Source organism: Schistocerca serialis, chromosome 7 (assembly GCF_023864345.2).
Source record: "Schistocerca serialis cubense isolate TAMUIC-IGC-003099 chromosome 7, iqSchSeri2.2, whole genome shotgun sequence".
NCBI lineage: Eukaryota > Metazoa > Arthropoda > Insecta > Orthoptera > Acrididae > Schistocerca > Schistocerca serialis.
Genome location: NC_064644.1, coordinates 192,792,204 through 192,805,700, shown reverse-complemented (window position 1 = coordinate 192,805,700; position 13,497 = coordinate 192,792,204). Strand labels below are relative to the sequence as shown.

General features: G+C 40.0%; 1 protein-coding gene across 1 annotated transcript in view; it reads right to left on the bottom strand.

The window, feature by feature from the left end:
- The window catches only part of LOC126413328 (unconventional myosin-IXa-like), a 347,425-nt gene that overhangs the window by 210,734 nt on the left and 123,194 nt on the right, over nt 1–13,497 (bottom strand). The window contains exon 10 of the mRNA XM_050083235.1: nt 3,784–3,978. Coding sequence (XP_049939192.1) covers nt 3,784–3,978 — 195 coding nt within the window. The remainder of the gene's footprint in view (nt 1–3,783; nt 3,979–13,497) is intronic.

Sequence of the window (13,497 nt, the reverse complement as noted above, 5' to 3'; positions counted from 1 at the left end):
AAACAGATGTATTTTCAATTAGCCTATAAAATGTACAGTGTAGTATACATGAACCATCCTCCCTCTACATTTAAGTGCCTAAAATGAGCATCAGAATAAGTAATTCTAATGCTGCGGAAATAACAACTGTCAACACTGTACAAAGAGCTAAAAATAACCCTATACATTCACTAAGGGATGGGGGGGAGGGGGGGGGGGTCGCCTCATACACCAGAGAGGAACTAAAATCACTTCAGAAATCTTCAGCTCAGGTTCAAACAAATACTGAAACAAGCTCAACTGATAACGATAGGTATTCATTTTTCTTAAGTGTTTAATAACTACCTGAGTAACCTACATTAATACTGATTCTAAACCATGGCACAACTTGATATTATATTAATCAATGCCACATGTGAAAGAGATGAATAAGTGGCAGAAAAATCCTTAGACAACACTTGATTGGTTTGTGTTGTTGTTGTGGTCTTCAGTCCTGAGACTGGTTTGATGCAGCTCTCCATGCTACTCTATCCTGTGCAAGCTTTTTCATCTCCCAGTACCTACTGCAACCTACATCTTTCTGAATCTGCTTAGTGTATTCATCTCTTGGTCTCCCTCTACGATTTTTACCCTCCACGCTGCCCTCCAGTACTAAATTGGTGATCCCTTGATGCCTCAGAACATGTCCTACCAACCGATCCCTTCTTCTGGTCAAGTTGTGCCACAAACTTCTCTTCTCCCCAATCCTATTCAATACTTCCTCATTAGTTATGTGATCTACCCATCTAATCTTCAGCATTCTTCTGTAGCACCACATTTCGAAAGCTTCTATTCTCTTCTTGTCCAAACTATTTATCGTCCATGTTTCACTTCCATACATGGCTACACTCCATACGAATACTTTCAGAAATGACTTCCTGACACTTAAATCAATACTGGATGTTAACAAATTTCTCTTCTTCAGAAACGCTTTCCTTGCCATTGCCAGCCTACATTTTATATCCTCTCTACTTCGACCATCATCAGTTATTTTGCTCCCCAAATAGCAAAACTCCTTTACTACTTTAAGTGCCTCATTTCCTAATCTAATTCCCTCAGCATCACCCGACTTAATTAGACTACATTCCATTATCCTTGTTTTGCTTTTGTTGATGTTCATCTTATATCCTCCTTTCAAGACACTGTCCATTCCATTCAACTGCTCTTCCAAGTCCTTTGCTGTCTCTGACAGAATTACAATGTCATCGGCGAACCTCAAAGTTTTTATTTCTTCTCCATGAATTTTAAAACCTACTCCGAATTTTTCTTTTGTTTCCTTTACTGCTTGCTCAATATACAGATTGAACAACATCGGGGAGAGGCTACAACCCTGTCTTACTCCCTTCCCAACCACTGCTTCCCTTTCATGTCCCTCGACTCTTATAACTGCCATCTGGTTACTGTACAAATTGTAAATAGCCTTTCGCTCCCTGTATTTTACCCCTGCCACCTTTAGAATTTGAAAGAGAGTATTCCAGTCAACATTGTCAAAAGCTTTCTCTAAATCTACAAATGCTAGAAACGTAGGTTTGCCTTTCCTTAATCTTTCTTCTAAGATAAGTCTTAAGGTCAGTATTGCCTCACGTGTTCCAGTGTTTCTACGAAATCCAAACTGATCTTCCCCGAGGTTGGCTTCTACTAGTTTTTCCATTCGTCTGTAAAGAATTCGTGTTAGTATTTTGCAGCTGTGACTTATTAAGCTGATAGTTCGGTAATTTTCACATCTGTCAACACCTGCTTTCTTTGGGATTGGAATTATTATATTCTTCTTGAAGTCTGAGGGTATTTCGCCTGTTTCATACATCTTGCTCACCAGATGGTAGAGTTTTGTCAGGACTGGCTCTCCCACGGCCGTCAGTAGTTCCAATGGAATATTGTCTACTCCGGGGGCCTTGTTTCGACTCAGGTCTTTCAGTGCTCTGTCAAACTCTTCACGCAGTATCATATCTCCCATTTCATCTTCATCTACATCCTCTTCTATTTCCATAATATTGTCCTCAAGTACATCGCCCTTGTATAGACCCTCTATATACTCCTTCCACCTTTCTGCTTTCCCTTCTTTGCTTAGAACTGGGTTTCCATCTGAGCTCTTGATATTCATACAAGTCGTTCTCTTATCTCCAAAGGTCTCTTTAATTTTCCTGTAGGCGGTATCTATCTTACCCCTAGTGAGATAGGCCTCTACATCCATACATTTGTCCTCTAGCCATCCCTGCTTAGCCATTTTGCACTTCCTGTCGATCTCATTTTTGAGACGTTTGTATTCCTTTTTGCCTGTTTCACTTACTGCATTTTTATATTTTCTCCTTTCATCAATCAAATTCAATATTTCTTCTGTTACCCAAGGATTTCTACTAGCCCTCGTCTTTTTACCTACTTGATCCTCTGCTGCCTTCACTACTTCATCCCTCAAAGCTACCCATTCTTCTTCTACTGTATTTCTTTCCCCCATTCCTGTCAATTGATTGGTTTATGATCACAATATTCTGAATTATTTATTTATTGTTTGATGAAATGTACACAATTCTGCTTTTCAAGTTCCATTTGCTCTTTGCCGAATAAATTTATTTCTGTTTTCTTAAATGATGTTTAAAGGACAAACATGTTGCCCTCTGAAAATTCTATTATTATCTACTTCTGTTATTTCTGCTTTTAATGTCGAAATGTTTTAAAAACTGAAGTCTACTTGATAAGCATTGGAGAGACGTACTAACTGGCAGGAAAACAAATTTATGGTTCATGAAACAGACAGAAGTGAAAGATCTAATTCTGTCAAAAATGAAAAGCATAGAGCATGAAGCCAGGTGAATAGATACTAAGAGGACAAAAACAGATAGAGACAACTTAATGGAAGGTGGGTAGATGACTCTAAAACACATCCAGGATCAATACAAATATGACGTGCTTAAAGCTATGGGTGGTGGTGGTAGTGGTGGTGGTGGTGGTGGTGAATGATTACCTACTGTTCCTCATTTAAGACTTATCTTTCACTTTTGTTCCATTTTTGCATTAAAATCCCATTATCAGCTTGCAGCATTCTTACTCAGAGAACAACATCCATTATCAGATCAACCCTCATCTTAGCACACTCTACAGAGTGAGTGGTTGTGTTTACTAATTCTTTAATTACTAATACAAAAATCTATTTCTGTATCACTTGTTTCAAAATCAGTACTGACAATATCAAAACTATTCATTTCCTGTGGTGGTAATAAGTGGCTGCCTATTTTGTCAGAAATAACAGCGTGCCACTGTAAATGGCCACTATGATTGTTAAAGATGGCAGCATCTTTTTAAACTGGACTATCAGAATACTGAGACCGCCTGGGCGTAAGTCCTGGTCCAGAAAAATTTTTTAACCAGGTCAAAGGTTTATTTTTCCGGGAGTTGTGAATTGTCAATTCTGAGATATTCGTATGTAAATGAACATTTAATTTTATAACAGAAAGAAAATCTTAAAATGACAGTGATTAATAGGTTAGAATAACACTAGGAAATGGGGAGAAATAATATCACCATTGTCTGTTTCTGTACAGAGTACATACATCTGCACTCAGGGAGACATAATAACATAGTTTGTCTTCCTTCTGAAATCACCACAAGAAGATAACTAATGTCTTCACTCCATTATCTGTGACTTAATTACAGACAAAATAATGATATTTTTTATCTAATGTAGCTACCTTCAGTCTTAAGAACACTGAAAGACATTTTAAAGTTTTTTCATGAGCAGAATTAATATATATAATCTATATATGGGCTCACCACGTGCTTGTCGATGCTTCCGACCAGCTTCATGAAATGCAAAGTAGGCCCGAAAAAAAGCACGCACAATAGCCCAACGAAAAACTGCCACTGGATCAGCACCAACTAGTTCTCGAACAAATGCCATACTGCTGTTTTTTAGTACACTGACAATATCTTGCCTCATAAGATCCAAGTTCTTCTCCCTCATCTCTGCTGCCTAAAAATATTAATTTACATTTGTAGTAATATGATCATTATTTTATTTATATACAAATTTCAGGGATACGTTCATACATGAATGATATTGCGATGCAGAACAGCCATAGTATAACTATTGTAATCAAACAGAAAACATAACATAAACTAAGCATATTTCAAGTACTTTAAGGAATGCCAGGAATAATGCTATCAATTTAGCAAAAACACAGCTTAAAATTAGAAAAGTAATCAAAGGACAAAGAGATATACAAAATATTGAAAAAAAAACTATAGCAAACAAACAAAGGAGGATGCATATGAACAGTGTGGCTGTCCCTCTTACAGCATTCATATAAACATGTAGTCTTACATTGTACCTATTTCGATGCACTTTTATTTATAAAAATTTTAAAATTATTCTCATTAGAAAATTATCTCTATGCAATTAACCTCACAGGTCATGGTGACAAAAATATTATTATACTGCTGATGTGAATCCTTATCCTGGGACTTGTTTTAAATCCATTATTCAGTTTTCAGTTGTCTGGATGATCTAAAGAGAGTGATACAAACTCTGGTTGCCACTTCTGAAACTGTTATTTTATTACATCAAAGAATATCAGATACTGGATCACTGACTCAGTACCTGCGCTTTCATACATATTTAAACCACATCAGGCTGCAATAATAAAACAAAGGTAAAAGATTAATCTCGTCCTCATTTCATAGTTTGATCAAGACTCATTATTCGATGTACACATTTTGTGTTTTATGTGTGGTACAACCCTGTACATAATACCCGGATACACGCCACTGCACCAGGCCGCTGGTATTCTACACTGAAATACTATGGTCACTCGCGAATCAGTGACCAGAGGCCACATTCGACTTATGCACAGGGTATGGCGCGCACGATTCTGTCTACCAGAGGTCTCTATATATGATTATGGTTTCGTAAGTATGTTAAAAAAGTAAGAAAAAATGTTTGATTCATAAACAACTCACCCTACTTCTCGGCAGTCTCCTTTGACGGATATACACTCGGTCCTGCAATTCTCCAGCTTTTTCATCCCATTGGAAAAATAGATTCTGTCAAACTCTGCAAAACATTCATCGATTGCAACTACCCTGTCTTCATTTCCTAAAAATTTCTTCTCAGCAAGCCAAAGTTTCAGTTAGGGAACAAGGAAAAGTTACTTGGGGCTAAATCTGGTGATTAGGATGGACGACGAACCAGTTCAAATTCCAATTGAAGCATATTCGCCATTGTTATCACTGATGTGTGGGACAGTGAATTATCCTGGTGAAAGAGCACTTTTCTGCGTGCCAACCTTGCCTTTTTTCAGCCCAAGCAAGTCCCAAACAATCCAACAATGAAGCATAATTGGTTCCAGTTTTGGTTCTCCTCCTACCCTGCAAGTAATATATGAGGATTATTCCTTGGGAACAACCCCCCCCCCCCTGCCCCCCCCCCCCCCCCCCGAAAAAAAAAAAAAAAAAAAAAAAAAAAGAGAGAAAGAAAGAAAGAAAGAAGAAGAAGAAGAGGAGAGAGGTGGCCATCACCTTGCCAGCTGACAAATTGACTCTGACTTCTTTGGTGATTTCCACCAGCCTTTGTCCATTGTTTTGACTGTCCTTTTGGTTATGGTATGTAATGAAGTTAGATATAAGTTAGATATAGTGGGAATTAGTGAAGTTCGGTGGCAGGAGGAACAAGACTTCTGGTCAGGTGACTACAGGGTTATAAACACAAAATCAAATAGGGGTAATGCAGGAGTAGGTTTAATAATGAATAGGAAAATAGGAATGCGGGTAAGCTACTACAAACAGCATAGTGAACGCATTATTGTGGCCAAGATAGATACGAAGCCCACACCTACTACAGTAGTAGAAGTTTATATGCCAACTAGCTCTGCAGATGACGAAGAAATTGAAGAAATGTATGATGAAATAAAAGAAATTATTCAGATTGTGAAGGGAGACGAAAATTTAATAGTCATGGGTGACTGGAATTCGAGTGTAGGAAAAGGGAGAGAAGGAAACATAGTAGGTGAATATGGATTGGGGGACAGAAATGAAAGAGGAAGCCGCCTGGTAGAATTTTGCACAGAGCACAACATAATCATAGCTAACACTTGGTTTAAGAATCATGAAAGAAGGTTGTATACATGGAAGAACCCTGGAGATACTAAAAGGTATCAGATAGATTATATAATGGTAAGACAGAGATTTAGGAACCAGGTTTTAAATTGTAAGACATTTCCAGGGGCAGATGTGGACTCTGGCCACAATCTATTGGTTATGACCTGTAGATTAAAACTGAAGAAACTGCAAAAAGGTGGGAATTTAAGGAGATGGGACCTGGATAAACTAAAAGAACCAGAGGTTGTACAGAGATTCAGGGAGAGCATAAGGGAGCAATTGACAGGAATGGGGGAATTAAATACAGTAGAAGAAGAATGGGTAGCTTTGAGGGATGAAGTAGTGACAGCAGCAGAGGATCAAGTAGGTAAAAAGACGAGGGCTAGTAGAAATCCTTGGGTAACAGAAGAAATATTGAATTTAATTGATGAAAGGAGAAAATATAAAAATGCAGTAAGTGAAACAGGCAAAAAGGAATACAAACGTCTCAAAAATGAGATCGACAGGAAGTGCAAAATGGCTAAGCAGGGATGGCTAGAGGACAAATGTAAGGATGTAGAGGCCTATATCACTAGGGGTAAGATAGATACCGCCTACAGGAAAATTAAAGAGACCTTTGGAGATAAGAGAACGACTTGTATGAATATCAAGAGCTCAGATGGAAACCCAGTTCTGAGCAAAGAAGGGAAAGCAGAAAGGTGGAAGGAGTATATAGAGGGTCTATACAAGGGCGATGTACTTGAGGACAATATTATGGAAATGGAAGAGGATGTAGATGAAGATGAAATGGGAGATATGATACTGCGTGAAGAGTTTGACAGAGCAATGAAAGACCTGAGTCGAAACAAGGCCCCCGGAGTAGACAATATTCCATTGGAACTACTGACGGCCGTGGGAGAGCCAGTCCTGACAAAACTCTACCATCTGGTGAGCAAGATGTATGAAACAGGCGAAATACCCTCAGACTTCAAGAAGAATATAATAATTCCAATCCCAAAGAAAGCAGGTGTTGACAGATGTGAAAATTACCGAACTATCAGCTTAATAAGTCACAGCTGCAAAATACTAACACGAATTCTTTACAGACGAATGGAAAAACTAGTAGAAGCCAACCTCGGGGAAGATCAGTTTGGATTCCGTAGAAACACTGGAACACGTGAGGCAATACTGACCTTACGACTTATCTTAGAAGAAAGATTAAGGAAAGGCAAACCTACGTTTCTAGCATTTGTAGACTTAGAGAAAGCTTTTGACAATGTTGACTGGAATACTCTCTTTCAAATTCTAAAGGTGGCAGGGGTAAAATACAGGGAGCGAAAGGCTATTTACAATTTGTACAAAAACCAGATGGCAGTTATAAGAGTCGAGGGACATGAAAGGGAAGCAGTGGTTGGGAAGGGAGTAAGACAGGGTTGTAGCCTCTCCCCGATGTTGTTCAATCTGTATATTGAGCAAGCAGTAAAGGAAACAAAAGAAAAATTCGGGGTAGGTATTAAAATTCATGGAGAAGAAATAAAAACTTTGAGGTTCGCTGATGATATTGTAATTCTGTCAGAGACAGCAAAGGACTTGGAAGAGCTGTTGAATGGAATGGACAGTGTCTTGAAAGGAGGATATAAGATGAACATCAACAAAAGCAAAACAAGGATAATGGAATGTAGTCTAATTAAGTCGGGTGATGCTGAGGGAATTAGATTAGGAAATGAGGCACTTAAAGTAGTAAAGGAGTTTTGCTATTTGGGGAGCAAAATAACTGATGATGGTCGAAGTAGAGAGGATATAAAATGTAGGCTGGCAATGGCAAGGAAAGCGTTTCTGAAGAAGAGAAATTTGTTAACATCCAGTATTGATTTAAGTGTCAGGAAGTCATTTCTGAAAGTATTCGTATGGAGTGTAGCCATGTATGGAAGTGAAACATGGGCGATAACCAGTTTGGACAGGAAGAGAATAGAAGCTTTCGAAATGTGGTGCTACAGAAGAATGCTGAAGATTAGATGGGTAGATCACATAACTAATGAGGAAGTATTGAATAGGATTGGGGAGAAGAGAAGTTTGTGGCACAACTTGACCAGAAGAAGGGATCGGTTGGTAGGACATGTTCTGAGGCATCAAGGGATCACCAATTTAGTATTGGAGGGCAGCGTGGAGGGTAAAAATCGTAGAGGGAGACCAAGAGATGAATACACTAAGCAGATTCAGAAGGATGTAGGTTGCAGTAGGTACTGGGAGATGAAAAAGCTTGCACAGGATAGAGTAGCATGGAGAGCTGCATCAAACCAGTCTCAGGACTGAAGACCACAACAACAACAACATGTAATGATGGATCCAGGTGTCATCAACAGTCACGAATAGGCACAAAAAGTCTTGCAGATTGCAATTAAACACTGACAGACATTGTGTTGAAATGTGCCAGATGCACTTTTGGTCAACTGTGAGCAGTCACGGCATCAACCTACACAAGGCTTCTTCACAGCCAATTCTCCGTGCAGGATATTATGCACCTGCTGAGTTGAGATGAATATAATCTCGGCAATTTCTCAAATTTTCATTTGTTGGTCTTGCATTACCATATCATGGCTTTTGTCAATGGTTACTTTTATGGTGACCTCAGTTAGACAATCAGAGCGGGCTTAGTCTTCGAGGTTGTTCGACCATGTTTAAAATTCATTAATCCAAAAGTAAATGGTCTTCAATGATGAAGCACTGTCAGTGTGAACTTCATCCAATTCTGTTTAGATTTGTGCAGCAACCAAACCCTTCAAATGCAAATATTTAGCAACAGTATGAAACACTCTTTCTCTATTTTCAATCGCACTTGACACACTGTACCTGTACATGGATGAAATTCTTTATACCAGAGCTTCCCAACCTTTTCAGCTGGCAGACCCCTTCTTTAGTCGAAAATCCATGGCGGACCCCTAGTCAGTCAAGAGCACAGTAACTTTAAATTTCAGAGCGAACGAAACCCATGGGAACTGAAAGCTTCTTAATGCAAGTGCCATCTTCCCAATGACCCCCCCCCCCCCCCCCCCCGAAGTATCAATAGTCTTTGGATTAGAGATAAATGAAAACAACTTGAAATTAACGATCCAATTTGAATTCCCACTGTATCCAGACACTTGCTAGTGGATTTACTCCCTTTATTCAACACACTATAGCCTGATTAAAATTACTTGGTAATTGACATTTCACACGTTGGAGCTGACTTCATCCAAGAGCAGTCAACGTCACGTCCAAACTGTTCACTGTTGACAAGCTGCCACTTGTGGTCTGTTCACTTCCACTGTTTGGCTATTGTTGTGTAAGGAGCATGCATATTTCATAACAGTTTGTGTGTGTGTGTGTGTGTGTGTGTGTGTGTGTGTGTATGTGTGTGGGTGGGTGGGCGCGGGCGGGTGTGTGTGTTTTGTTTTTAGGTTTTGCGTGAAATCCAAAGAAAAATGTTCAAATGTGAGTAAAGTCTATGGGACCTAGCTGCTGAGGTCATCAGTCCTTAGTCTTACACACTATTAACCTAAGTTTAACTTCCGCTAAGGACACACACACACACACACACACACACACACACACACACGGAGGAGGACTCGAACCTCCGGTGGGAGCGGCCGCGCAGTCCATGATGACATGGCGCCATAGACTGCATGGCCATTCCACATCACGAAAGAAAAGGGGCAATGGAATTGTCTTTAGAGGACTATTGTGACATCTGTTGTGCAATGTGTGGGAATACATTCACCCAGTTGACATGCGTTTCCAAAACCGGATTTCGTAAGCCGATGTCCCAGTTTCGCTTTTGGTTGGACAGGTAAACAATTCAAAATCGATTCTGGAAATCTGCTTTTATAAAGCCGTTTTCCAGTTCCACAATCGATTTTCGTGCTCATGTAAACAGCTTGGAAAGTCTAGTTATTTTTACATCTTTGTGTATCTACTGGGCAGCTGTCAGTCCATAGCCGGCAGCTAACAGGCGGCATTGCAACAGTGTACTTCACTTGGTAGCTGGCAACTGGCAGAAGGCGTGGCAACAGTTTAGCCACAGCTGACAACTTCAACTACTACTTGGACACTATATCGCGGCAGTCAGCAAATTAGGAAAACAAACAAACAGACGCTCTTATTTCTATATAAGAAGACAAAGCATTTCACAGAACGTAAGACTTTTTTTCCTCAAAGGAAACAATTCTGGCAGAGGAGGTTTACCTTTTACAAGGTGGCATGTGAAAAGTCCACATTTGTTTACGCTTGCAGCCAGTTGCCACAATATAGTGTCAGAGTAATAGCAAGTAATTGTAATTGAAGTATAGACAGGCTATATTTTTGACAGAGAGGACGGAATATACTACAAAGTAAAGAAATTAGCTTTAGAGATCATTTTAATTTTCATAACAAAAATATCAATGCCAACAGAATTCAATTAATAATTATTTTGTAAATAATACAAGACAGAAACAAAATTCCTACAGAGTTATTGTTCAAGCACTTTCACTGAGCTACTACTAAGAAAAATGCTTTCTTCTTTACTATAGATGAGTCTGTAGGAATAATAATGGATTCCTAATGTGATGGTTGAGGCTGCTTCTGTTGACAAAATTTTGAAAAGTTGGGTTCAATTCTTGACAACTGGAGACAGATGTCTGGTTCCGCTTCTAGACAGCTTCGGTACTTAGTTTTGTGGGCAGCATAGACCGAGAATCCAGATTCACACATGTATGTTGTGGCAAATGGAAGAAGTACACGTTTTGCCTTTTCAACCAGGGGGTAGTATTTCTTGTTATGCAAACGGAGCCACCCATTCATATTTCTGCAGTTTCTCATCTTCAGCTGTTGGGAAATAATGCTCCAACAATGACATCAATCTTCGGAGATGTTTCAGGATTTGATGAAACAAATTCTTCCCAAGCGCCAATGTTTTGTTTTCCAAAAACTCCTTGAGAAGAGGAAAACACTCGACCTCCCCCTCCCCGATACTCTCAGACCAAAAATTAATTTTCCTCTTGAATGCTCGAACTTTGTCGATAGCAGTGACCTTTGTTTCACTTTGCCCTTGGAGTGAAATATTCATTTTGTTCATTTTGGAGAAAATATCTGACAAATAGGCAAGTATACACTGCCAATTTTAGTCATTAATAAGGTCTGCTAATTTGGTGTTATGCTCCAAAAGGAAAGATAAGACTTCCAATCTTAATTTGTACAACCGAGAGAGTGCTTTCCCACGTGAGAGCCACCTCATTTCTGCGTGGAGTAGCAGGGAACGATGAAGGCTTCCCATATCTTCACACAGTATTGTGAAAAGTCTTGACTTCAACTGCCTTGATTTTATGTAGTTAATGATTTGAATCGATTCGTCTAAAACTTTCTTGAACGAAACAGGCATTTGTTTCGTATTTCGTAGCTAAAGCGTATCTGTGGAGAGCACAATGACTACTGCTGTAATTCTTGGTGTTTTCTTTTATTTTCATTATTGCTCCGACTGTAGGACCCGTCATAGCTTTTGCACCATCTGCGCACACATCTATGCAATTAGACCATGAAACTTCGTTAGTCCTTAAAAAAATCATCCAATAGACGGAATATTTCTGCACCTGTTGTGTTGGCAGGTAGTGGGTCTGCACAATAAGAGGTCCTCCTCAAAACATACAGAGTATTCATAACGGACAAAAGCCAATAAAATCGCTAATCCTGCAACATCAGTGGATTCATCTATCTGCAGAGAAAATGAATTGTCTACAATGCGAGGAACAAGAGTGTCTTTCACATCATTTGACATATCAACAATGCGTCTCTTGACAGTATTGTTTGATAATGGCACCAAAGATACAAGCTTTACTGCCTTTTCGTCTAGCATACAAGAAACAATATCATTGCTTTCCTGCAATGGTATGAGCTTTGGTGTTTTTGCCACTCAATAACTAACCAAGAAAGAAGCTTTTAATGAATTTTCATTAATTGTTTTTGCTCGACTTTTCATGCAATGCTGAGAAGCAGCAAGTTCAGCACTCTTCCTTTTGAAAAAATCGATGTCTTTAGCCTGGAAATACGGGTGAGTACCTTCAAAATGCCGGCACAATTTAACTGGAACCATTGAACTGTTCAAAAGGACTCGCACACAAATTACACACTGAGCTTAACCCTCCTTTGTCTCCATAAAGCCCATTTCTAAATAGCTTTCATTGTACTTATGCTTCTTGGTTATTCCACTTCCACAGGATATTGCAACCAATGGAGTACTTGCAGCATTTTCACATAATAAATCTGGCTGTGGAGCTTCTTGTGACTGTTCTTCCTTTGGTCGCTCCCTCCTCATTCATTTCAACTGGAAACTTCCCTTGTTGTGAAGGCGATGAGAAACTGCACCCTTCTTCAATGATCCTGACTTCAGCCACCGATCCATGTTAGAAGTAATAAACTGGACAAAAATCGACTTATGAAATAGGTAGTGCACTGACAAAGCAAGTTTAACATTTAATGATGCTTGGGGCCGCATTCGTGCCAGTGAGTGCTGCGATTGGTTAACAAAGTTCACTCCGCGCATGTGTAAAAGGTTTCAAAGCATCTAGCGCCGTGAACCGGCGCACAAACGACCCCCGTATTGTTGTGAAACAGTCGATCAGAGAAATTGCATTCTCCAGCACTAAACTGTGTATGCGTCCTCATTTAGGAACCGCAAAGGCTGCTTGGGAATACGACCTGAAGTAAAAGTACACACATGGGGAAAAAAATAGTGATGGATTTGATTTTCACATTTTTATTCAATAATTTTACTCATTATTTTACAAGATTTGGTGAAAAGTGGCCGCGGACCCCCTAGAAAGAGCCAGCAGACCCCTAAGGGGTCCACGGACCACACGTTGGGAAGCCCTGCTTTATACAATCCTTGGAATAATAAAGCTTACCAACCATAAAAATGCAAAGATAATGTTCCATTCTTTCATAGAAATTTACCAGGCTTAACGAACCACCCTCGTAAGGACGGCATGGCAAATGCCCGTCCAAGGATTCTCTTCGACTTTTTTTTTTGTACCGTTTCTGTGTTTGTTGTTTACTTGACTGGATAAATAACCTCTTGTTCTTTGTGGCCACATTACTGTTTGTGCTAGGATTATGAGAGAGAGAGAGAGAGAGAGAGAGAGAGAGAGAGAGAGAGAGAGAGAGAGCGGGGGGAGGAAGAGGGAGGGAGGGAGGGAGAGGAAGAGGCAGGGAGTGAAGGAGAGGGCAGGGGAGAGGGAGGGGGAGAGGGGGAGGGGGAGAGGGGGAAGGGGAGAGAGGGGAAGGGAGAGAGGGGAGAGGAGGTGAAGGGGAGAGGGGGGGTGAGGTGGAGTGGGGGTGAAGGGGGAGAGGTGGTGAGGTGGAGCGGGGGTGAAGTGGAGAGGGGGTGAGGTGGTGAGGTGGAGA